Source organism: Macaca nemestrina, chromosome 1 (assembly GCF_043159975.1).
Source record: "Macaca nemestrina isolate mMacNem1 chromosome 1, mMacNem.hap1, whole genome shotgun sequence".
Lineage (NCBI taxonomy): Eukaryota > Metazoa > Chordata > Mammalia > Primates > Cercopithecidae > Macaca > Macaca nemestrina.
Genome location: NC_092125.1, coordinates 103,513,700 through 103,539,194, shown reverse-complemented (window position 1 = coordinate 103,539,194; position 25,495 = coordinate 103,513,700). Strand labels below are relative to the sequence as shown.

General features: G+C 48.7%; 1 protein-coding gene and 1 pseudogene across 7 annotated transcripts in view; one reads left to right on the top strand and one right to left on the bottom strand.

Moving 5' to 3' along the window:
- Positions 1-16,937, top strand: part of LOC105498036 (semaphorin 4A) — a 34,210-nt gene extending 17,273 nt beyond the window's left edge. For all 7 annotated transcript variants that reach the window (XM_011769788.3, XM_011769791.3, XM_011769790.2 and 4 more), the window contains 6 exons: positions 293-443; positions 11,723-11,903; positions 14,037-14,155; positions 14,301-14,458; positions 14,774-14,874; positions 15,601-16,937. In XM_011769788.3, the coding sequence (XP_011768090.2) occupies positions 293-443; positions 11,723-11,903; positions 14,037-14,155; positions 14,301-14,458; positions 14,774-14,874; positions 15,601-16,190 (1,300 nt within the window). In that variant the 3' untranslated portion in view covers positions 16,191-16,937. The remainder of the gene's footprint in view (positions 1-292; positions 444-11,722; positions 11,904-14,036; positions 14,156-14,300; positions 14,459-14,773; positions 14,875-15,600) is intronic.
- Positions 8,878-9,852, bottom strand: LOC105498035 (SAP domain-containing ribonucleoprotein pseudogene; annotated as a pseudogene).
- Positions 16,938-25,495: the final 8,558 nt, after the last annotated feature.

The following is a 25,495-nucleotide window of genomic DNA, read 5'->3' as shown; positions in this document are numbered from 1 at the left end:
ACAGGCAGGGCCCACCCCAGGGCCTGAGCCCCAATTAATTCTCATTAAGGATAATCAGACTTCATATCCCAAGATGGGCCTAGAGCCAGGCCCTGGGCCAGAGTCAGGGAATTCCATGGGGCTTCCTTGGCCCTTATCAACACAGTGAGGGGAAGGAGTGGTAGCTGGAGGCTGGCCCAGCTCTCCACACTCTTGCCTCCTGGGCTTTATCACTGAGGGTGGGCCAGGGCTGGAGAGAGAGCTGCCTGGTATGGCAGAGACCACAGACAATGTTCCCTCTGGTTGTCTCCAGGCAGATTGGCGGGACCAGGAGCTCTGCGGTTTGTGCCTTCTCTCTCTTGGACATTGAACGCGTCTTTAAGGGGAAATACAAAGAGTTGAACAAAGAAACTTCACGCTGGACTACTTATAGGGGCCCTGAGACCAACCCCCGGCCGGGCAGTGTGAGTACTACCTCCCACACTAATCACAGTCTACACACACATGATGTGCACGGAAAAGCACCTATCATGGCATAGTAAAGGCCCAATAAATGTTAGTGCTCTCCACCCCACCAATCTTGTCTGCTCAGACATACACCTGGTACAGCTGCCTACATTCCACATGTGCCTAGCACCCTCTTATACACAGAGGAGTTGCCAGAGCCATCTCCCTTCACCAAGGCTAACTGTACACCAAATATCTGGGTATATCACTATGGAAACAAGGGAACATGGGCTGTGTGCCAAGGACTGTCTCGGGCATTGCCACCTGCCTTTATTATTTAACTTTTTAAAAAAATCAGAGACCAGGCGGGGTGTGGTGACTCATGCCTGTAATCCCAGCAATTTGGGAGGCTGAGGCAGGTGGATCACTTGAGGTCAGGAGTTCAAGACCAGCCTGGCCAATGTGGTGAAACCTCATCTCTACTAAAAATACAAAAATTAGCCGGGCATGGTGGTGCATGACTGTAATTTCAGCTATTGGGAGGCTGAGGTAGGAGAATCGCTTGAACCTGGGAGGTGGAGGTTGCAGTGAGCCAAGATTGCACCACTGCACTCCAGCCTGGGTGATAGAGTGAGACTCAGTCTCAAAAAAAAAAAAAAAAAAAAAAAATCAGAGGCCGGGCATGGTGGCTTATGCCTGTAATCCCAGCCATTTGGGAGACTGAGACGAGAGGTTCACTTGAGGTTAGGAGTTTGAGACCAGCCTGGGCAACATTGTAAGACTCTGTCTCTACCAAAAAAAATTAGCTGGGCATGGTGGCATGTGCCTGTAGTCAGCTACTCAAGAGGCTGAGGTAGGAGGATCACTTGAGCCTGGGAGTTCAAGGCTCCAGTGAGCTGTGATCATGAGAATGTACTCCAGCCTGGGTGACCAGAGTGAGATGCTGTCTCTAAAAAAGTTTTTAAATGAAAAAAAGAAAAAAAAAATCACAGCCTGGGCAATATTGGGGGGAACCCATTTCTACAAAAGAGAAAAAAATCAGAGCTATTATCTGTACGTGATTTGAAGAATCAGATCTAAAATCAAATAGATCTATAGGGTTAACTACAAAAAGCAGTCTTATTTCCCATCCTCCACCTCGCCCCAAACATTTTCAACTCTTTTAGCTGATTCTTTTTAAATTTATCTCAAAATCTCTAAATAACATGCTTTTATTGCTACTTCTTGATGTTTCAGTTTCTGACAGTATCTGTTGAATTTCCATTGTAAAAGGTGAGAATTTAACTATGTTCCCCAACCCCCGTCTCCACCCAGTGGTGTGCTAGAGCTGGCTTGCAGCAGCTAGCAAGAACTGTTTTTGCACATCTTTTTCCAAATTTGTGTTCAGTGATATTATATTGGTAGCTTGAAATTAGCCATGGCGGAAGTATACATCACAGAAATCAGCAAACAATGCAAATCGGCTTTCTAACCCTCTCTCAACAAAACTGACTTGGACCGACATACAGTAACTGCACCCACCCCCAATCTCCTAATGTAATTTTCTGGTAATTTTGGTTAGATCACTATTTATATTATGACTCTTCTTATTCACAGCCGAGCCAGGTAGTAAGCCATGATTACTTTTCCTTTTTGCATAGTTTTGTTTTCCCTGGGGCTAGTAATTATCTTGACTTTTCTGCTTGCTTTGTTTTCTAAGCTCTTTATTTTTATTATTTTTTTCGAAACAGTGTCTCACTCTGTCACCCAAGCTGGAGTGCAATGGCGCGATCTCGGCTCACTGCAACCTCTACCTCCTGGGTTCAAGTGATTCTCCTGCCTTAGCCTCCCGAGTAGCTGGGATTACAGGTGTTTGCCACCTCACCCAGCTAATTTTTGTAATTTTAGTAGAGATGGGGTTTCACCATGTTGGCCAGACTGGTCTCTAACTCCTGACCTCAGGTGATCCTCCTACCTCAACCTCCCAAAGTGCTAGGATTACAGGCATGAGGCACTGTGCCTGGTCGAAGCTCTTATCTTTAATTCAACCCCAAGCTCTTCCTAAATTATCTGAATCTCTTCTGAAGACAGACCTATTAGCTTTTCTTAACAGTTTTGTCTTCCTGGAGAGCCTTCCTGTCTGCTCCAGTCTGGACTAGTGCCCTCTACTCCCGGAGCACAGATGCCATCCTGGAATCCCCCTTCCTCATCAGCCTGGGGATTCCCCTTTGCCTCTTTCCTGTGACACATCTCGTGTTTCTTGCGTCCTATGGCTTCCTCTTTTTTTTTTTTTTTGAATTTTCAACTGTCTCATTTTGGTGGAGGTTATCCTTTGTAGATTCCTGGAAAAGGATACATGGCAGGTAAAACATTTTAAGATCTTGAGTGTCTGAAAATGTTTTCTACTTTCCTATTTGATAATTTGGCTAAGTATACGTCATTCTAGAGTAGAAACACATTTCCTTCAAACTTTGAAGGCCTTGCTTTATTATTTTCTAGCTTCCAGTGGTGCTGTTGAGAAGTCCAAAGTTATTCTGATCCCTAGCACTCTGAATGTAACCTCGTTTTATTTCACTGAAATCTTTTTTTTTTTTTTTTTAAATACTGATACTCATGGAGCAGGGCTACCGTATAGGCAGCGTGCCTCACTGCCCTCACTGCCCTCACTGGAATCTTGTAGTGCTTTTTCTTTGTCCTGGTGTTGAAATTTCATGGTGTTGTGCTTTGATGGAACACTACTCGTTTATTGTGCTGGGTGCTCACTGGGCCACTTCAGCCTGGAAATTAGTACTCTTAGTTCTTTCAGTTCTGAGTTTTCTTGAACTATATCTTCCTATCTTCTTCTTTTTTTTTTTTAGATGGAGTCTCACTGTCATCCAGGCTGGGGTGCAGTGGTGCGATCTTGTCTCACTGCAACCTCCACCTCCTGGGTTCAAGTGATTCTCCTACCTCAGCCTCCTGAGTAGCTGGGACTACAGTTTCACGCCACCATGTCCGACTAATTTATTTATTTATTTATTTTGAGATGGAGTCTTGCTGTGCCCCCAGGCTTCAGTGTAGTGGCTCTATCTTGGCTCGGTACAACCTCTGCCTCCCGGGTTCAAGCGCTTCTCCTGCCTCAGCCTCCCGAGTAGCTGGGACTACAGGTGCCCTCTACCATGCCCAGTTAATTTTTGTATTTTTAGTAGAGACAGGGTTTCACCATGTTGCCCAGGCTGGTCTCGAACTCCTGACCTCAGGTGATTTGCCTGCCTTGGCTTCCCAAAGTGCCGGGATTACAGGCGTAAACCACAGTGCGCGGCCTTTTTTTGGTATTTTTAGTAGAAACTGGGTTTCACCATGTTGCCCAGGCTGGTCTTGAACTCCTGAGCTCAAGCAATACACCCACTTTGGCCTCCTAAAGTGCTGGGATTCCAGGCGTGACCCACTGTGCCCGGCCCTATCTTCTTTTCATTCAACAAATATTTTTTGAGGACACATGCGACTATTCTGGGCAGGGAATATAGAAGTGAGCAAAACACATGAAAGTCCTGGCCGGGCACGGTGGCTCAAGCCTGTAATCCCAGCACTTTGGGAGGCCGAGACGGGCGGATCGTGAGGTCAGGAGACCGAGACCATCCTGGCTAACACGGTGAAACCCTGTCTCTACTAAAAAATACAAAAAACTAGCCGGGCGAGGTGGCGGCCGCCTGTAGTCCCAGGTACCCGGGAGGCTGAGGCAGGAGAATGGCGTAAACCCGGGAGGCGGAGCTTGCAGTGAGCTGAGATCCGGCCACTGCACCCCAGCCTGGGCGACAGAGCAAGACTCTGTCTCAAAAAAAAAAAAAAAAAAAAAAGTCCCGGGGCCGGGCGCGGTGGCTCAAGCCTGTAATCCCAGCACTTTGGGAGGCCGAGACGGGCGGATCACAAGGTCAGGAGATCGAGACCATCCTGGCTAACACGGTGAAACCCCGTCTCTACTAAAAAAATACAAAAAACTAGCAGGGCAAGGTGGTGGGCGCCTGTAGTCCCAGCTACTTGGGAGGCTGAGGCAGGAGAATGGCGTAAACCCAGGAGGCGGAGCTTGCAGTGAGCTGAGATCCGGCCACTGCACTCCAGCCTGGGCGACAGAGTGAGACTCCGTTTCAACAACAACAACAACAACAACAAAAAGAAAGTCCCTTCCCTCATGGGGCTTACATTCCAATGGAGTGTTTTCTCACTTTTTTCTGGACCTCCTAGACTAGTCTTCTCACTTTTTTTAAGCTTTCCTACTGTCCAGGTCTTTGGTTGTGTTCTATTTTTCTGGAAGAGTGTCTCAACTTTGTCTTCCAATCTTTCTGTCAGGTTTTTCATTTCTGTGTTCAGAGACAGTGAAAGAAAAAAGAAAGAAGGCCAGGTGCAGTGGCTCACACCTGTAATCTCAGCACTTTGGGAGGCTGAGACAGGTGGATCACCTGAGGTGAGGAGTTCAAGACCAGCCTGACCAACACGGTGAAACTCCGTCTCTACTAAAAATACAAAAATTAGCCAGGCATGGTGGTGCACACCTATAGTCCCAGCTACTCAGGAGGCTGAGGCAGAAGAATTGCTTGAACCAAGGAGGCCAAGGTTGCAGTGAGCTGAGATCGTGCCACTGCACTCCATCCTGGGTGACAGAATGAGACTTCATCGAAAGAAAGGAGAAGAGAAGAGAAGAGAAGAGAAGAGAAGAGAAGAGAAGAGAAAAGAAAAGAAAAAAAGAAGAAGAAAAAAGATTTTTCGTTTCTGCCAAACAGTCTCGACCTCCTGGGCTCAAGTGATCCTCCTACCTCAGCCTCCTGAGTGACTGGAACTACAAGCACCCACCACCACACCCAGTTATGTGGAGGCAGGGTCTCAAACTCATGGGTTCAAGCAATCCTCCCACCTTGGCCTTTCAAAGTGTTGGGATTACAGGTGTGAGCCACCATGCCTCACCTGGGATTGTATAGATTAAAAGAAATTTAAGACCAGGTACAGTGGCTCAAGCCTGCAATCCCAACAGTTTGGGAGGCTGAGGTGGGAGGATTGTTTGAGCCCAGGAGTTTGAGAGCAGCCTGGGCAATATAGCGAGACCCCCATCTCTACAAAATATTTAAAAATTAGCTGTGTGTTGTGCCATGCGCCTGTAGTCCTAGCTACTTGGAAATGTGAGGTAGGAGGATCACTTGAGCCTGGGAGGTTGAGGCTGTACCCCACTGTACTCCAGCCTGGGCAACAGAGTGAGACCGTGTCTCAAAAAAAAAAGAGAAAAGAAAAAAATTTACATAATCCCTTCCCATCTTCCATTTTTCTCATGCATTTTTTTGTTTGTCAGAGTCTTCCACAGCCTGGATCTTGATGACTGCATCTCTGTAGTGTAGTTTAAGTATTTCCTATAAATTGTTCAGTAGTTGGATCTAGAGACTTACTCAGATTCAGGTTTGGTTTGGAGGGGGGGCAAGATAACTTCATCATGGTTGTGTGCTCTTTTCTCTGGATGCCTGTAATGCCTGGTGGCCCTCTTTGTGTGAAGGAAAGACTCTTCTTTGGCAGCATTTGCTTCCTGTTTCATGGGTGCACTATTTTCACGTATCTCTCTTAGGATAGTAATGATGGATTTCTGTGAAGTTTTCTTCTTTCTGATTCATTTCTATTTCCTCTTAGGTTTTTGTTTGTTTGTTTGTTTTTGTTTTTTTGGTTTTTTTTGAGATGAAGTCTCACTCTGTTGCCTAGGCTGGAGTGCAATGGCGCGATCTCGGCTCAGTGCAACCTCTGCCTCCTGGCTTCAGGCGATTCTTCTGCCTCAGACTCCCGAGTAGCTGGGATTACAGGCACACACCACCATACATAGCTAATTTTTGAATTTTTAGTAGAGATGAGATTTCACCATGTTGGTCAGGCTGATCTTGAACTCCTGACCTCAGGTGATCCGCCCACCTCAGCCTCCCAAAGTGCTGGGATTACAGGCATGAGCCACCGTGCCCAGCATTTTTTTTCTTTCTTTCTTTTTTTTTTTTTTTTTTTTTTTTGAGATGGAGTCTTGTTCTGTTGCCCAGGCTGGAGTGCAGAGGCGTGACCTTGGCTCACTGCAATGTCCACCTCCCTGGTTCAAACGATTCTCCTGCCTCAGCCTCCTGAGTAGCTGGGATTATAGGTGCCCACCACCACGCCCACCTAATTTTTTTATATTTTTAGTAGAGACAGGGTTTCAACATGGTGGCCAGGATGGTCTCGAACTCCTGATCTCAGGCAATCTGCTCGCCTCGGCCTACCAAAGTGCTGGGATTACAGGTGTGAGCCACCGTGCCCGGCCTCTCTTAGGTTTTTGTTGGTTCTTTTTCTTCTTTTTTTTTTTTTTTTCTATTTGTTTATTTTGGTTTCTTTCTTTCATGTTGGTGGTTTTACTTACATGTCTGGTAGTCCTTGAATGTCTACTCATGTTTAACAGCAGGGGACCTTGAAGCTGTTTGGAGCTCTGTGTCCATAACTAAGGCTTGGAAATTTGGTCTCTGTTATGCTACCACTGAGAGTGGTCTGGCTGGGCTGTTTGGTGGGAATCTTCAATGTCAGTGTCTTTACTGTATCTTAGGTCATTAAATCTTTCCTCTTAGACCTCCAGTCAGTTTCCCGAGCAGCCTCTTCTAGTCTTCTGCGTGGAGGCAGATGATCTGGCTCTTGGTGTCTGGGAGCCACAGGGGAAGAGGGTTGGGTTGGGAAAGAGTCTCATCATGTAGTATACCTACCTGTATTGAATCCCCCTGCTTTCAGGATGGTGTCCCCATCAACTGGGCCTGCTATCCTTCATCCAGAAACCCTCTGTTTTACTCTCTCTGGTGGATTAACCTCCAGTCTTGGGCCAGGATGTGGAAGGGGCAGTCACCCAGGTCTGTGGAGTTTGGAGAGTACCAGCCTGTTTCTTTTTTTTTTTTTTGAGACGGAGTCTTGCTCTGTGGCCCGGGCTGGAGTGCAGTGGCCGGATCTTGGCTCACTGCAAGCTCCGCCTCCCGGGTTCACGCCATTCTCCTGCCTCAGCCTCCCGAGTAGCTGGGACTACAGGCGGCCGCCACCTCGCCTGGCTAGTTTTTTGTATTTTTTAGTAGAGACGGGGTTTCACCGTGTTAGCCAGGATGGTCTTGATCTCCTGACCTCGTGATCTGCCCGTCTCGGCTTCCCAAAGTGCTGGGATTACAGGCTTGAGCCACCACGCCCGGCCACCAGCCTGTTTCTTAAACAGACTTTCAAATAATCCTCCTTATTTAGCATCCCCATTAACCTCACTTCCAGAGGTGCCTGAGATTAGTAATTCGTGAACTTTAGGAATCCTGCCTTCTAAATGTTTTGGGGCTTCCTCCAGGGCTGGCTTGAGAAGATTCTTCTCTCTCTCTCTCTCTGTTAAGTCTTTTCTGTTGTTCATTCACTTTCCAGCTTCCAAAATGTGGATGCTTTTGCACTTCTCTCTTGTTCTCCCCATCCCTCGCTCGTCTAGGTTTATGTCTTTTTAAAAATTCCGTGGCCAGGCATGGTGGCTCACGCTGTAATCCCAACACTTTGGGAGGCAGAGGCAGGCGGATCACTAGGTCAGGAGATCGAGACCATCCTGGCCAACATGGTGAAACCCCATCTCTACTAAAAATAAAAAATTAGCTGGGTGTGGTGGTGCATGCCTGTAATCCCAGCTACTTGGGAGACTGAGGCATGAGAATTGCTTGAACCTAGGAGGCGGAGCTTGCAGTGAGCCAAGATCGTGCCACTGCACTCCAGCCTGGCAACACAGCGAGACTCCGTCTCAAAAACAAACAAACAAAAAAAATTCCCTTTGGCCCAGGTGCAGTGGCTAAAGCCTGTTATCCCAGCACTTTGGGAGGCCGAGGTGGGAGGATAACTTGAGGCCAGGAATTGGAGATCAGCTTGGGTAACATAGTGAGACCCCATCTCTACAAATAAAAAATTAGCTCGGGCCAGGCATGATGGCTTATGCCAGTAATCCCAGAAGTTTGGGAGGCAGAGGTGGGTGGATCACTTGAGGTCAGGAGTTGGAGACCACCCTGGCCAACATGGTGAAACCCCGTCTCTACTAAAAATACAAATATTAACTGGGTGTGGTGGTGGGCTCCTGTAATCCCAGCTACTCAGGAGGCTGAGGCAGGAAAATGGCGTGAACCCGGGAGGTGGGGCTTGCAGTGAACCGAGATCGCACCTCTGCACTCCAGCCTGGGAGACAGAGCGAGACTCCGTCTCAAAAAAAAAAAAAAAAAAAAAAAAAAAAATTAGCCAGGCATGGTGGCACACACCTGTGGTTCTAGCTTCTCAGGAGGCTAAGATAGGAGGATGGCTTGAACCCAGGAGGTCAAGGCTGCAGTGAACCAAGATCATGCCACTGCACTCCAGCCTGGATGACAGTGAGACACTGTTTAAAAAAAATAATTTTTTTAGTGTAATTATCATTTGTTTTGTGTATTTGTTACATTGTGTGCATGACAGCCTTTGTTAAGGGTGTCTGAGGAGTATGGAGCTGACAGGGGCACTGGAATGCTGGGAAAGAGCTTCTTCAACTGAGATCAAGGCTTGCTGGAGGGAACCACTGCAAAAGGGCCACCAGGCAGTTTTCAAGTTATGTGACAGAGGGCAAAGATGGCCATAGGGTGCTCTGAGTTTTGGGATGGTCACATGACACAATCCAGCACTTGAACCTGGGGTACATGCTCCCTCATTGTGAGGCAGGACGTAGGCACATGACTGTGCATTTAGGCATATGTGTGACCAAGAAGAATGAGAGAAATGGAAAACACTGGAGAACACAAAGTATCAAGAACTTTTCATTAGGCAATCCCAAAGCACTCTGCTCTTTTCCTCTTCTTTGCCTCTGTATCCTCTGTGGTTCCAGTTCCAGCTGAACTTGTGACAATGCCAAATCGCTCCTTCCTCTTTTTCAGTTTCTCATCATCTTCAGACTTTCTGGAGATTGAAGAGACATTCAAACCAAATCTTTGAGCTGTTTCCTTCAGCTTATCCAAGTTAACCATAGGTTTGTTATCAGATGACAGACCTTTTGTTGGAATTGAAGAAATCCCAAACCTAGCTGCCCGAGCAGCTTTCTTACCCTCCAAGCTCACAGAGCTTGGAGAGTAAGAATTTGTTCAGCCCTCTTCTGCATTCTCTCAGTCTGTGGTATTTCAGATGTAATTTTCACCACTTTCTTCTCTACTGCCACATCAACAGTTTTTTCAGGGGGTTCTTTCTCTTTGACAGGGAGCTCAATGGGCTTTGTTTCTTCTTCCTCTGTTTCATCTCCCAGAACATCTTCTTCATTTGCCTCCTCTTCAGCGTGTTCTTCAAGATATGCCTGGAGTCTGTGGATAAGATCTTGCTTTATTCCCTTGGTCTCCAAACCACAAGCAAGACATTCTTGCTTTAGTTCAGCAAGCTTCAGCTTATGGAACTCCACTGTCTCGGTCGCCATCTTGTTACCCCTCAAAAAACAATTTTTTAATTAAAAAAAACCCTTTGGCTGGGCGCGGTGGCTCAAGCCTGTAATCCTAGCACTTTGGGAGGCCGAGACGGGCAGATCATGAGGTCAGGAGATCGAGACCATCCTGGCTAACACGGTGAAACCCCGTCTCTACTAAAAAAAAAAAAATACAAAAAACTAGCTGGGCGAGGTGGCGGGCGCCTGTAGTCCCAGCTACTCGGGAGGCTGAGGCAGGAGAATGGTGTGAACCCGGGAGGCGGAGCTTGCAGTGAGCTGAGTGCCACTGCACTCCAGCCTGGGCAACAGGGCGAGATTCTGTCTAAAAAAAAAAAAAAAAAAAAAAAACCCTTTAACCTGTAATCCCAGCACTTTGAGAGGCCAAGATAAGAGGTTCACTTGAGGCCAGGAGTTTGAGACCAGCCTTGGCAATATAGCAAGACCCTGTCTCTATTTGTAAAAATAAAAAACAACAAACAAACAAAAAAACCCTTTGGGAGGACATGAGAGTAGGTGCACGTGCTCATTCTGGCATCAAAACGAGATGTAGATGTTATTACCTTATTTTGCAGATGAGAAAGTTGAAGGTCAGAGAGGTGAAATAGCTTATCTAAGGACACAGCTTATAGGTAACAGAGTTGGGGCTGGCCCTAAGACAGTGCTCTTGGAGAACAAGGATCCTGACTGAAGATCAGGACGCAGGTGTCCCAGAGTCACAGCATCCTCATATTAGCAGGGCCTTTAGAGAACAGTTGGTCCAACCCCCTCATTTTATGGGTGAGAAAAAGGAGGCTCGGAATGGAGAAGGGATTCTCCCAGAGTCATGCAGCAAGTTCGTGCAAAACCGTGATGAGAAATGCTCCGTGCTACACCAACCCTTTCTGTGACATTCATTCAGTCGTTGACTCAGCAAACATTTATTGAGCACCAACTGTGTGCCAGATCCTGTGCTATGCCAGGAAATGCAGACATGAGTAAAATTTGGTCCTTTTTTAAATTTCTTTTTTGAGACACAGTTTCACTCAGTTGCCCAGGCTGGAGTGCAGTGGCAAAATCTTGGGTCACTGCAACCTCCACCTCCCGTGTTCAAGTGATTCTCCTGCCTCAGCTTCCTGAGTAGCTGGGATTACAGGTGCCCGCCACCATGCTTGGCTAATTTTTGTATTTTTATTTATTTATTTATTTGAGTCTCTCTCCGTCGCCTAGGCTGGAGTGCAGTGGCACAATCTCGGCTCACTGAAACCTCTGCCTTCTGGGTTCAAGCAATTCTCCTGCTTCAGCCTTCTGAGTAGCTGTGATTACAGGCATGCCACCACCCCCAGCTATTATTTGTATTTTTAGTAGAGACGGAGTTTCACCATGTTGGCCAGGCTGGTCTCGAACTCCTGACCTCAGGGTGATTCGCCCGCCTAGATCTCCCAAAGTGCTGGGATTACAGGTATGAGCCACTATGTCCAGCCATAAAATTTGGTACTTGCCTGTAAGGAGCCTTCGTCCTGCTTCCTGCTGGCTGCCAGGCCTCCTTGCTGGAGGTGCAAAGGAGGAGAACAATAATAACAGTTAACATTGGTTGAGTGCTTGCTTCATGCCAACCACTGTGTGAATTATTTTTCATGTATTAGTGCATTTCATTTTCCCAGTGAGCCTATGAGGCAGGTCTTGGTAATAGGCCCACTTCACAGCTGAGGAACCTCAGGCAAGCAGAGGCCGGGATGCACAACCAGGCAGCTCCAGAGTCGGAGCTTTAACCACCACCCTGAAATGAGGACTGCCATGAGGGAGGGGGCGAAGGAGAAGCGCACGCGTCGGTGGGAGGGTGAGCTGAGGGAAAGGGGCCAACCAACCTGATCTGCCTCCCTCCTCCTTTAGTGTTCGGTGGGCCCCTCCTCTGATAAGGCCTTGACCTTCATGAAGGACCATTTCCTGATGGATGAGCAGGTGGTGGGAACGCCCCTGCTGGTGAAATCTGGTGTGGAGTATACACGGCTTGCAGTGGAGACAGCCCAGGGCCTTGATGGGCGCAGCCATCTTGTCATGTACCTGGGAACCAGTGAGTAAAGAGTTCCGGGACATCCCCCAGAGGACTAGAGCAGGGGCTGCCCCCAGGTTGAGGAGGGAAACCCTTGAGTTCATTCATTTATTCATTCAACAGCTGTTTACTGGGCACCTGCTATGTGCCTGGCATTCTTCTAGGTTTTGGAAATACAGCAGAGGAGCAAAACAGTCCACTCCCTACCCTTCCTGAGCTTTGTGTGGTGGGGGAGGCAGACAGGGAGGTCTTTGGTGGCCTTATCAAGAGCTGTGTGTCTTAGGGGGGAAGCTATGTTAGAGGAATTTTGAAAGGTGAGTGGGTGGAGGGGAGCTGGAAACCGCACTCCTTCAGGAAACTCAGCTGTGAGGGGAGAGAGGAAGGAGATGGTGGCTGGAGCAGGGAGTGGGGCCCAGCTGGGGTTCTTGGTTTTGTTTTTCCCCCTCCTTGCCCCCAGGGTTCTTGTTTTATAGACCGGAAGGACTAAGCATCTAGTAGACAGGGGGATGGCAAAGAGATGGGTAGAAGAAGGGATACATGGCAGGTAAAGTTGTGGAGGGAGCAGGCGGCCAGAGTCCAGGACACATGTGGAGCTGAGCAGCTGTGGGTGGCGGGGAGACAGCACCTGAGCTGGGCTGGGAATGAAGTTGTAGCAGCGTGGTGCGACTTGGTGGGTGTGCAGGCTCAGGGGGCAGAAGCCAAGGGAGCTCTTATTTGAAGGCTTTTGTGTTCTCTATGTAGGTGGAGGACACAAGGTCATGAGCTGGGAGTGAGGGGGCAGGAAAGGTGGGAAGTTTGAGGAGAGAGGGGTAGATTCAAATAGCCATTGTGGGCTGGGTGGAGTGGCTCATGCCTGTCATCCCAGCACTTTGGGAGGCCGAGGCAGGTGGATCACCTGAGGTCAGGAGTTCGAGACCAGCCTGGCTAACATGGTGAAACCCCGTCTCTACTAAAATACAGAAAAATTAGCCATGTGTAGTGGCACGCACCTGTAATCCCAGCTACTCGGGAGGTTGAGGCAGGAGAATCACTTGAACCCGGGAGGCAGAGGTTGCAATAAGCCAAGATTGTGCCACTGCCTTCCAGCCTGGGTGACAAGAGTGAAACTCTGTCTAAAAAAACCCCAAAAAACAAAATAGCCATTGTGGAAAGGGGGAGAGGGAGTCAGCAGGGAATGCTGCAAGACTGCCCAGGCCGACTGCTCAGGCAGGGCCTGGCTGAGGATAACCTTGAGGGTCAGTGGAAGAAATCTGCCAAGCTCATTCATTCCTTCAGGCCATATTACTAGGCACCGTATCAGCTGTGCATGTATTGAGTATACAGCAGAGAACAAAAAGTCAAAAATCTCAGTCTGTGGAGTGGGTGGAGACAGACAATAGCATCCTTAATAAGTAAATTACGGCCGGGCGTGGTGGCTCACGCCTGTAATCCCAGCACTTTGGGAGGCCGAGGCGGGCGGATCACAAGGTCAGGAGATCGAGACCACGGTGAAACCCCGTCTCTACTAAAAATACAAAAAATTAGCCGGGCGCGGTTGTGAGCGCCTGTAGTCCCAGCTACTCGGGAGGCTGAGGCAGGAGAATGGCGTGAACCCGGGAGGCGGAGCTTGCAGTGAGCCGAGATCGCGCCACTGCACTCCAGCCTGGGCGACAGAGCGAGACTCCGTCTCAAAAAAAAAATAATAATAAAAAAAAAAATAAGTAAATTACGTGGCACATCATGAGATTTGAGTCATGTAGAGGTGTGTGCAGGGGAATCAGGGATGCCAGGTAAGGAGGTTGCACCTGTTAAAAGGGTGGCCAGGTAGACCTCCCTGAGGTGCTTGATGAAAGTGAAGGAGGCAGGTGATGTGATTTTCTACAGAAGCACCCAGCCGCCCACTGTTTCATGCCTATGGAGAAATAGTTGGGTTTCTCCAGGGATAAAGTTTTGTCAGGGAGTTGCAAAGGAAGGACAGAGGTCCAAGGGATTTTAAGCCATTTACAAGAGACTGCCATCTCCATGGCAGAGAGGAAGGTGAACGGTCTGGTTGACCCGTGCCCAGTACACATCACCCTCAGAAGGCGCTTTCTTACAGCTGGGGAGGCCCACTGAAGTTGGGAAGGGATCTGTGGATGAGGTGAGATGACCTCTGCTCTCTCTGTCTCCCCATAGCCACAGGGTCGCTCCACAAGGCTGTGGTGAGTGGGGACAGCGGTGCTCATCTGGTGGAAGAGATTCAGCTGTTCCCTGACCCCGAACCTGTTCGTAACCTGCAGCTGGCCCCCACCCAGGTGGGAAGGGACCTGACTATCAGATGGCCTTCCAGTGGGGCTGGCCCTGGGGGCCTGTTGGGCTGGCTCCCTGGGCCTGCACCGGCATGCTGGGACTTTACTAGATGTGGCTGGGGCTCCCTGACAATCTCCATCTCTCCTCCAGGGTGCAGTGTTTGTAGGCTTCTCAGGAGGTGTCTGGAGGGTGCCCCGAGCCAACTGTAGCGTCTATGAGAGCTGTGTGGACTGTGTCCTTGCCCGGGATCCCCACTGTGCCTGGGACCCTGAGTCTCGAACCTGTTGCTTCCTGTCTGCCCCCACCCTGTGAGTGCCAGTCCTGGATGGTGGCCTGGATGGCCAGCCAGGACCCTTCTCAGCCAGCTTCTGCTACTGTTCTTCCTCTGTCCAGGGGCTACTGACACATTCACTCCAAGAGTCCTCCCATCCTGCAGTGGGTTTCTCCAGGGATGGAGGTTCCGGGCAGTTTTGAAGCTGCTCTAACCATCCCGGGTTCCTCTCCTCTCTGTTCCTAGTCTCCCCTGGCCTACCTTCTTCCCTACTGCACTTCCTGCCTTCCTCCTTCCTCTTCCCACTTTTAGCTCTTTCGAGGGATAATTTTTGCTTTCTCTGCTCTCTTAGGAACTCCTGGAAGCAGGACATGGAGCGGGGGAACCCAGAGTGGGCATGTGCCAGTGGCCCCATGAGCAGGAGCCTTCGGCCTCAGAGCCGCCCGCAAATCAGTAAGTGCAGGACCTCTCACCAGGGGAGGTGCAAAGGCTCTGGAAGACTTTTGGGCAGCGGTGGGCATTCCTGCTCCAATTTCCTCCCCCAGCACCTGCCTGCCTTGAGATCTGAACACCCGAGTTGGGATGGATTTGGGTCCTGGCTATAGGGAAGAGGGACAGGAATTCTGAGCTGGAGGCTGAGCTGGGATTCAGGATTGAGGCTGCAGTTAATTTTGGTGTCAGAGTTGGAGTAAAGTGGACTGGGGCTTAGTCTGGGGTCCAGACTGGAAATTAAGGAGGAGTGAAATTTGATTTTGGAAGTTGAAATAGAAGTTGGAGATAAGAGTTAGGGTTCAGGCTGGCCGGGCGCGGTGGCTCATGCCTGTAATCCCAGCGCTTTGGGAGGCTGAGGCGATACTCTCTTCTACCATTGTTTGAGCTCATGAGTTTGAGACCAGCCTGGCAACATGGTAAAACCCCATCTCTACAAAAATTAACCAGACGTGGAGAGACATACCTGTAGTCCCAGCTACTCGGGAGGCTGGGGTGGAAGGATGGCTTGAGCCCAGGAGGCAGAGGTTGCAGTGAGCTGAGATTGCGCCACTGCACCCCAACCTGGGCAATAGAGCCAGACCCTGCCTCAGAAAAATAAAAGGGCTGGGGTCCAAAGATAGGTTAGAGACTCCCTCCTGTCTCCGTCCTTCACCCGTCCCTTAACCTTTTGCTCCTTTTCTTCTATAGTTAAAGAAGTTCTGGCTGTCCCCAACTCCTTCCTGGAGCTCCCGTGCCCCCACCTGTCAGCCTTGGCCTCTTACTACTGGAGTCATGGCCCAGCAGCAGTCCCAGAAGCCTCTTCCACTGTCTACAATGGCTCCCTCTTGCTGATAGTGCAGGATGGAGTTGGAGGTCTCTACCAGTGCTGGGCAACTGAGAATGGCTTTTCATACCCTGTGGTCTCCTACTGGGTGGACAGCCAGGACCAGTCCCTGGCCCTGGATCCTGAACTGGCAGGCATCCCCCGGGAGCACGTGGAGGTCCCGTTGACCAGGGTCAGTGGTGGGACCGCCCTGGCTGCCCAGCGGTCCTACTGGCCCCACTTTGTCACTGTCACTGTCCTCCTCGCCTTAGTGCTTTCAGGAGCCCTCATCATCCTCCTGGCCTCCCCACTGGGAGCACTCCGGGCTCGGGGCAAGGTTCAGGGCTGCGAGACCCTGCCTCCTGGGGAGAAGGCCCCATTGAGCAGAGAGCAACACCTCCAGTCCCCCAAGGAATGCAGGACCTCTGCCAGTGATGTGGACGCTGACAACTGCCTAGGCACTGAGGTGGCTTAAACTCTAGGCACAGGCTGGGGCTGCAGGGCAGGCACCTGGCCATGCTGGCTGGGTGGCCCCAGCACAGCCTTGACTAGGATGAGAGCAGCACAAAAGACCACCTTTCTCCCCTGAGAGGAGCTTCTGCTACTCTGCATCACCGATGGCACTCAGCAGGGTGATGCGAAGCAGTCTGCCTCCCCTATGGGACTCCCTTCTACCAAGCACACGAGCTCTCTAACAGGGTGGGGGTTACCCCCAGACCTGCTCCTGCGCTGATATTGAAGAACCTGGAGAGGATCCTTCAGTTCTGGCCATTCCAGGGACCCTCCAGAAACACAGTGTTCCAAGAGACCCTAAAAAACCTGCCTGTCCCAGGACACTATGGTAATGAACACCAAACATCTAAACAACCATATGCTAACATGCCGCTCCTGGAAACTCCACTCTGAAGTTGCCACTTTGAACACCAACACTCCCCTCTCCCAGGGTCGTGCAGGGATCTGCTCCCTCCTGCTTCCCTTACCAGACATGCACCACTGACTCCCAGGAAGTCTTTCCTGAAGTCTGACCACCTTCCTTCTTGCTTCAGTTGGGGCAGACTGTGATCCCTTCTGCCTTGGGAGAATGGTAGGGGTAATCTGAGCCTTGTTCACTCCTTTACCCTAGCTGACCCCTTGACCTCTCCCCCTCCCTTTTCTTTTGTTTTGGGATTCAGAAAACTGCTTGTCAGAGACTGTTTATTTTTTATTAAAAAGACAAAGCTTATGTATGATGGGCGATGTGTTTGTTGGAGCAGAGGGCTCTGGCAGAGAATTGCTGGGATGTCAAGGGAGCAAGCAGTCCAAGCACATCAGTTGGGAGGAGGCCTAGGTTTGTGGGGTGATTGTTCTCTCCGACTTCAGACTGCCTCCTCTGCCCTGCCAGCTCCGCACCCAGAACCAGCCCACAGCTCTTTCCTCCACTCTGAGCATTGCTGGAGGGTGCCGCAAACTTTGCCTTTTGGGCCAACCGCAGGTTGATGTTGACCAGGCTCAGCTTGTATCCGTCTGCTAGACAGGCGATACCTCATCCATCACTAACTCCCCTGTTGCGGCCCCCACAGTTGCTGTCCACAGCTCTCCCACACTTCTCGTGACTCCAACTCAGCCCCGCTTCCCCACTGCAGCAGTTGGCTTCAACTGTTGGTAGATGAATTTATAGAAAGGCTGTGCATCCACCCCCATCCTGGCCACATCCTTCTCAATATCTGATAATGCTCCATACACCTCCACACCACCTTCCTCCTCTCCCCTCTGTCACAAAGGCACAGGTCCCTCTTCCACCAAGGCTAACCAGCACATCTCTCAGCCCATCACTGCTAGGGATCTGTTCTCTAACCATCCGACCTCCAGCATCCCCACTCGCTTTACCCACTTCCTCATCTTTCATCTCTCCTCTCCCACCTACAGGTGTGTTCAGGCGTTCTCTACATAAAAAAACAACAAAACAAATCTTTCCCCAAACTCTATCCATTCACGTCACCCCCACTCAGTCTTTCTTTCCTGGTACCACCAAACATGGGAGCGGTTCCATTCTGGCTGCCCCCACCTCCCTCCAGTGTCACCTGAGCTCTCTCCAATCCCCTGAGGTCTGGCTTCTTTCCCTACCTTTCTGCTAAATGGCTCTCTCAAAGACTACCCATAAACCCATAATGCCAAATTTGACATCGGTGTCTGTGTACCCCTCACACATTGACCACCCCATTCTCACAGTTTTCTTCTGTTGTGGGTTCTTAAATTTTTTAAAAATTTAAATCGTGATAAAAAAAAAAAAGCATGCAACATACCCGCTTAGCCAAAAAAAAAAAAAGGCCAGGCACAGTGGATCAAGCCTGTAATCTCAGCATTTTGGGAGGCCGAGGCAGGTGGATCACCCGAGGTCAGGAGTTCAAGACCAGCCTGGCCAACATAGCGAGACCCGGTTTCTACTAAAAGTACAAAAAATTAGCCAGGCGTGGTGGCAGGTACCTGTAGTCCCAGCTACTCTGGAGGCTAAGGTAAGAGAATCACTTGAACCCGGGAGGCGGAGCCTGCAGTGAGCCAAGATTGCGCCACTGTGTGTGTGTGTGTGTGTGTGTGTATTTTTTTTTTTTTTTTTGAGACAGAGTCTCGCTCTGTCGCCCAGGCTGGGGTGCAGTGGCACAATCTCAGCTCCCTGCAGCCTCTGCCTCCTGGGTTCAAGCAATTATCCTGCCTCAGCCTCCTGAGTAGCTGGAACTACAGGCACCTGCCACCACACCCAGCTAATTTTTATATTTTTAGTAGAAACATGCTTTCGCCACATTGGCCAGGTGGGTCTGGAACTCCTGGACTCAGCTGATTCGCCCGCCTCGGCCTCCCAAAGTGCTGAGATTACAGGTGTGAGCCACCGCACCCAGTCTAACAAGTATATATTTATTTTTTAAAATGAGAGATGGAGTCTCACTGTCACCCAGTCTGGAGTGCAATGGCGCAATCCTAGCTCACTGCAGCCTCATACTCCTGGGCTTAAGGGATTCTCCTGCCTCAGCCTCCTGAGTAGCTAGGACTACAAGCACATGCCACCACACCCGGCAATTTTTTTTTTTTTTTTAGAGATGGGGTCTCACTATATTGCCCAGGCTGTCCCGAACTCCTGGCTTCAAGCAACACCCCTCCCTCAGCCTCCCCAAATGCTGGGATTATAGGCATGAGCCACCATGCCCACACCCCACCCCTCTTAGCCATCTCTACCTGTATATATATACATATATATATGTATATAAGCCACATATGGTAGGTAGCCCATGCCCATAATCCCAGCTACTCAGGAGGCTGAGGTGGGAGGATTGTTTCAGCACAGGAATTTGAGGCTGCAGTGAACTATGATCATGCCACTGCAATCCAGCTGGGGCAACAGAGTAATCCCCTGTCTCTAATAATAATAATAATATGTAAAATAAAATATATATACTATTCATTAAGTGGAAGTGGATCATCACAAATGTTGGCTGAGTAGGCTGAGGAGGAGGAGAAAGAGGAGGGGGTTGGTCCTGCTGTCTCAGGGCAGAGGCAGTAGAAAATCTGCTTAAGCCGGGTGCAGTGGCTCACGCCTGTAATCCTAACACTTTGGGAGGCTGAGGTGGGAGGATCACCTGAGGTCAGGAGTTCAAGACCAGCCTGGCCAACATGGTGAAACCCCGTCTCTACTAAAAATACAAAATTTAGCCAGGTGTGGTAGCATATGCCTATAATCCCAGCTACTTGGGAGGCTGAGGCAGTAGAATTGCTTGAACCTGGGAGGCGGAGGTTGCAGGGAGCCAAGATCATACCACTGCACTCCAGCCTGGGTGACAGAGCAAGACTCTGTCTCAAAAACAAAAATAAATATGCTTAAAAGTGGACTTATGTAATTAAAATTAATGTTGGTCAAGGTTCAACTGTATAAATAAGTAAGCTAGGTAGGGTACATTAGATGGTGATGTACTGTAAGGAAAAAATGGATCTGGGGAAAGCAGTTTGGGAGTGGGAAGGGTGTCTACAATTTTTTTTTTTTTTTTTTTTTTTGAGACAGGGTCTCACTCTGTTGCCTAGGCTGGAGTGCAGTGGCTCGACTGTAGCTCACTGCACCCTCAAGCTCTTGGGCTCAAATGAGCTTCCTGCTTAGCCTCCCGAGTGGGTGGGACTATAGGCATGTGCTACCATGTCTGGCTAATTTTTTATTTTTTTATAGAGATAGGATCTTATTATGTTACCCAGACTGTTCTTGAACTCCTGGACTTAAGCAATCCTCACTCCTTGGCCTCCCAAAGTGCTGGGATTACAGGCATGAGCCACTCTGTCACCCAGGCTGGAGTGCTGCAGTGGCGTGACCTCGGCTCCCTGCAACCTCTGCCTCCAGGTTCAAGTGATTCTCCTGGCTCAGTGTCCTGAATAGCTGGGATTACAGGCACCTGCCCCTGTTGAAGGGGCCCCATAGGTTGCAAATTAGCAATGATAACCCGTAAGTCATGCAAAAGTCTCCATTTGCCAGACCTTTTGGGAAGAGCCAATGTTAGGGGTAGAGGAGGTATAACAGTGGCCATTACTAGAAAAGGGTTTGTTGTTTACATAATTCATCAAATTCTGCCCTCCAGAGGAGGTATTAACTGGTGTTTAAAGTTGTTTTTGCTAGCATTGACCAGTCCCATTGGGTCATACAGAAGTTGTCTGCTATGGCCTCAATTAATCCTTTTGTAAATGGGCTAGCAGCTCTGTTTTCTCTAATGCTTTTTCTTATCTCTTTATAAGCACCAAAATAAATGGGTTAATGTAACTGATTGCCTTGTCAATCTTGCATTACCAGGCAGGCTAAGAGCTCCCCTTCTAATGCCACTTGCCTAAGATAGGGTCCCATAGCTGTAACATATCCCTTGTCTTTTTTCCAATTTATTGGAGGAGAGGGCTCAGGTATTTTTGCCTGGTGATAGCAGGGCTGAGGGAGAGGGAGGCGGTTAGGAAGGTGGCGGTTTCTTCTCCCTTCCCTTTTTAGGCTCTTCTGTGTAGAGCGGGGCCAAAGCAGCCCTAACGCCCATAACATTAGAGATGTTACTTGGACCCCTTACCCTTGTGCATAATGTTAAGATTTCTTCCCACTTGTTCCCAGAGCTCTACGTCTAGTGTGCCTTCTTCTGGGAATCATGGGTTATGGGAAACAACAGTTTGCATTAGGTCCCTTAATTTAGCCTGCGAAACCGAGGCTCCGCTAGCTTTAAGCAGCCTTTTCAATACTTTTTTTTTTTTTTTTTTTTTTTTGAGACGGAGTCTCACTCTCACCCAGGCTGGAGTGCAGTGGTGCGATCTCGGCTCACTGCAAGCTCCGCCTCCCGGGTTCCCGCCATTCTCCTGCCTCAGCCTCCCGAGCAGCTGGGACTATAGGCGCCCGCCACCACGCCTGGCTAATTTTTTGTATTTTTAGTAGAGACGGGGTTTCACCGAGTTAGCCAGGATGGTCTCGATCTCCTGACCTCATGATCTGCCCACCTCGGCCTCCCAAAGTGCTGGGATTACAGGCGTAAGCCACCGCGCCAGGCCATGTTTCAACACTTTTATATACTGCTGCTCTTGAGCTGATACAACTGTTGTCCATGATAAAACCCTAGTGTGAACAATTCCCTCGAATTTGGAAATCCTGAGCAGGCACCAATGACTTACTGACTTACTGACTGCACAGTCTCTTCACCTTTGTTTTTGAGGGTTCCACTGCGATCCATTGCAGCATTCCTCACATGGGGCACCACCTGCCAAATCTGTCCCACAGACTCTGGCCAGAGCAATGAATGAAAGGAGTACTCAGACATAGGTGTCCAGTGAAAGAGCCAGCTAGGGAACTACCAGCACTAGGGGCTGAAGAGAGTTTGCAGCCCCGCTAAGCCGGTGATGTTCACATTTATTTAGTACAGATTTAATGACAAAGGCTTGGAGCAAACACAATTTGTGGGTAATAAACATTGTCAACCCCCCAAGTAGAGACCAGTCCTGTGTGCAAATGATCAAAGGTTGGTTTCTGGAGGCAGGAGTAAACAAATTTATCTAGATAAGTTCCTTTACATTCCCTTGTTATCTGCCCTTTGCTCTCAGGCTCTGAATGAGAGAATTGGCTGCCTTCAGCCAAATTTTCTTTCAAAGCTTTTGCAAAACCTCCTGGCCTTCCAAGAAGGTTTGTGTCTTTCCCTGTAATTTCTCCCACCACACTGACCACTCTCCTACAATATACAAAATTTATAATACATAAAAATATAATATGTAAATTATGTATATATAGAATATATATATTCTATATACAGAGCTTTTTTTTTTTTTTCTGAGACGGAGTCTCGCTGTGTCACCCAGGCTAGAGTGCAGTGGCGCAATCGCGGCTCACTGCAAGCTCCGCCTCCCGGGTTTACGCCATTCTCCTGCCTCAGCCTCCCGAGTAGCTGGGACTACAGGCGCCCGCCACCACGCCCGGCTAGTTTTTTGTATTTTTAGTAGAGACGGGGTTTCACCATGTTAGCCAGGATGGTCTCGATCTCCTGACCTCGGGATCCACCCGCTTCGGCCTCCCAAAGTGCTGGGATTACAGGCTTGAGCCACTGCGCCCGGCCTTTTTTTTTTTTTTTTTTTTTTTTTTGTAACAGAGTCTTGCTCTATCACCCAGGCTGGAGTGCAGTGGCGTGACTTGGCTCACTGCAACCTTCGCCTCCCGGGTTCATGCCATTCTCATGCCTCAGCCTCCTGAATAGCTGGGACTATAGGCACCCACCACCACGACTGGCTAATTTCTGTTTTTGTTTTGTTTTTGAGACGGAGTCTCGCTCTGTCGCCCGGGCTGGAGTGCAGTGGCGCAATCTCGGCTCACTGCAAGCTCCGCCTCCCGGGTTCCCGCCATTCTCCTGCCTCAGCCTCCCGAGTAGCTGGGACTACAGGCGCCCACCACCTCGCCCGGCTCATTTTTTTGTATTTTTTTAGTAGAGACGGGGTTTCACCGTGTTAGCCAGGATGGTCTCGATCTCCTGACCTCGTGATCCACCCGTCTCGGCCTCCCAAAGTGCTGGGATTACAGGCTTGAGCCACCGCGCCCGGCTAATTTCTGTATTTTTAGTAGAGACGAGGTTTCACTATGTTGGTCAGGCTGGTCTCAAACTCCTAAACTCTTGATCCGCCCGCCTCAGCCTCCCAAAGTGCTAGGATTACAGGCATGAGCAACCGTGCCTAGCCAGAGCATTTATATACATATACAAGTTTTTCTTTTTTTTTTTTTTTTTGAGACTGAGTCTAGCTCTGTCACCCAGGCTGGAGTGCAGTGGCCCGATCTCAGCTCACTGCAAGCTCCGCCTCCCGGGTTTATGCCATTCTCCTGCCTCAGCCTCCGGAGTAGCTGGGACTACAGGCGCCCGCCACCTCGCCCGGCTGGTTTTTTGTATTTTTTAGTAGAGACGGGGTTTCACTGTGTTAGCCAGGATGGTCTCGATCTCCTGACCTCATGATCCACCCACCTCGGCCTCCCAAAGTGCTGAGATTACAGGCTTGAGCCACCGAGCCCGGTCACAAGTTTTTCTTTTTCTTTTTTGAGACAGAGTCTCATTTTATCGCCCAAGCTGGAGTGCAGTGGCATAATCTCAGCTCACTGCAACCTCTGCCTCCCGTGTTCAAGCAATTCTCATGCCTCAGCCTCTTGAGTGACCAAGATTACAGGCACATGCCACCATGCCCAGCTAATTTTTGTATTTTTAGTAGACACACGCTTTCGCCATGATGGCCAGACTGGTCTTGAACTCCCAACCTCAAGTGATCTGTCCATCTTGGCCTCCCAAAGTGCTGGGATTACAGGTATGAGCCACTGCACCTGGCCTGCATATTTCTTTTTTCTTTTTTCAAGGAACTGGCTATTTGATTGTAGGAGCTGGCAAGTCTGAAATCTGTAGCGCAGGCCTGCAGGCTGGGAACTCTGGGGGCAGGAGGTGATGTTACAGTCTTAATGCAGAATTTCTTCCTCAGGGAAACCTCGGTTTTGCTCTTCAGGCTTTTCAAACCATTAGATGAGGCCCACCAACATTATTGAGACAATCTCCTTTACTTATAGTCAGCTGACTAGATGTTAACTGTGCCAGCAAAATAACCTTTATAGCAACATCTATATTAGTGGGATTTTTGTTTGTTTGTTTTTTGAGACAGAGTCTCCTTCTATTGCCCAGGTTGGAGTACAGTGGTGCAATCTGGGCTCACTGCAACCTGTACGTCTTGGGTTCAAGTGATTCTCATGCCTCAGCCTCTCAAGTAGCTGGGACTACAGGCACGTGCCACCACAGCTGGCTAATTTTTGTATTTTTTTCTTTTTAGTAGAGACAGGGTTTCCCCATGTTGGTCAGGCTGGTCTCGAACTCCTGATCTCAAGTGATCCACCCGCCTCTGCCTCCCAAAGTGCTGAGATTACAGGTGTGAGCCACTGTGCCTGGTCTATATTAGTGTTAGATTGAATAACTAGGTGGTATAACCTAGCCAAGTTGATAGAAAACTAACCATCACACTAAGATTGAAATGTCCATTAGATATTTTGAGGCAGTTATAAATAAGTCTGGAGTTTAGGAGGAGGGATCCATCCTAGAAATATCAATTTTTAAAAATAGTAGGCCCGGCGCGGTGGCTCACACCTGTAATCCCAGCACTTTGGGAGGCCGAGGCAGGTGGATCACGTGAGGTCAGAGTTTGAGACCAGCCTGGCCAACATGGTGAAAGCCCATCTCTACTAAAAATACAAAAAATTAGCCAGGCATAGTGGCTGGTGCCTGTACTCCCAGCTACTTGGGAGGCTGAGGCAGGAGAATCATTTGAACCTGCGAGGCAGAGATTGCAGTGAGCCAAGATCATGCCATTGCACTCTGGCCTAGGAGACAGAGTGAGACTCCATCTCCAAAAAAAAAAAATAAATAAATAAACAAAAAATAAATAAAAATAGTAAAATACACATAACATAAAATTTACTATTAATAACATTAATATGTAGACAATATTGTGCAACCATCACCACTACCTAGTTCTAGAACATTTTCATTGCCCAAAAGGAAACCCTGAACCCATTAGTTACTTTCCATCCTCTCCCTTAATCTCCAGACTCCTGGCAATCACTTATCCACTAAACTGCTTTTTGTCTCTATAGATTTGTCTATTCTGGTTATTTGGAATAAATAGGATTACATAATATGTGCCCTTTGTATCTGGTTTATTTCACTTAGCTTAATGGTTTCAAGGTTCATCTATGTTGTAGCACACATTCATTCCTTTTTATTGCTTAATACTATTCCACTGTGTAAATATACCACATTTTGTTCACCCATTCATGGGTTGATGGACATTTGAGTTGCTTCTACTTTTGGCAATTGTGCATAGTGCTGCTAAAAATAAACATTCGTGTATGAGTTTGTGTTTGAATGTCTGTTTACAATTGTATTGGGTATATACCCAGGAGTAAAATTGCTGAATCATATGCTAATTTTATGTTTAGTTTATTGAGGAACTGCCACTGTTTTCCACAGCAGCTGTAGCATGTTACATTCCCACCAGCAATATCTGAGGGTTCCAATTTCTCCACACCCTTACCAACGCTCATTTTCTGCTTTTTGTTTGTTTTAATTTTAGCCACCCTAGTGGGTGTGAAGTGGCATTTTATCAACTTGATTTGCATTTCCTTAATGACTAATGATGGTGAGCATCTTTTCATGTGCTTCTTGGCCATTTGTATATCTTCTTTGGGGAAAGGTCTATTCAAGTCTTTTGCCCATTTTTCTCTCCTTTTATTTCTTTTATTTC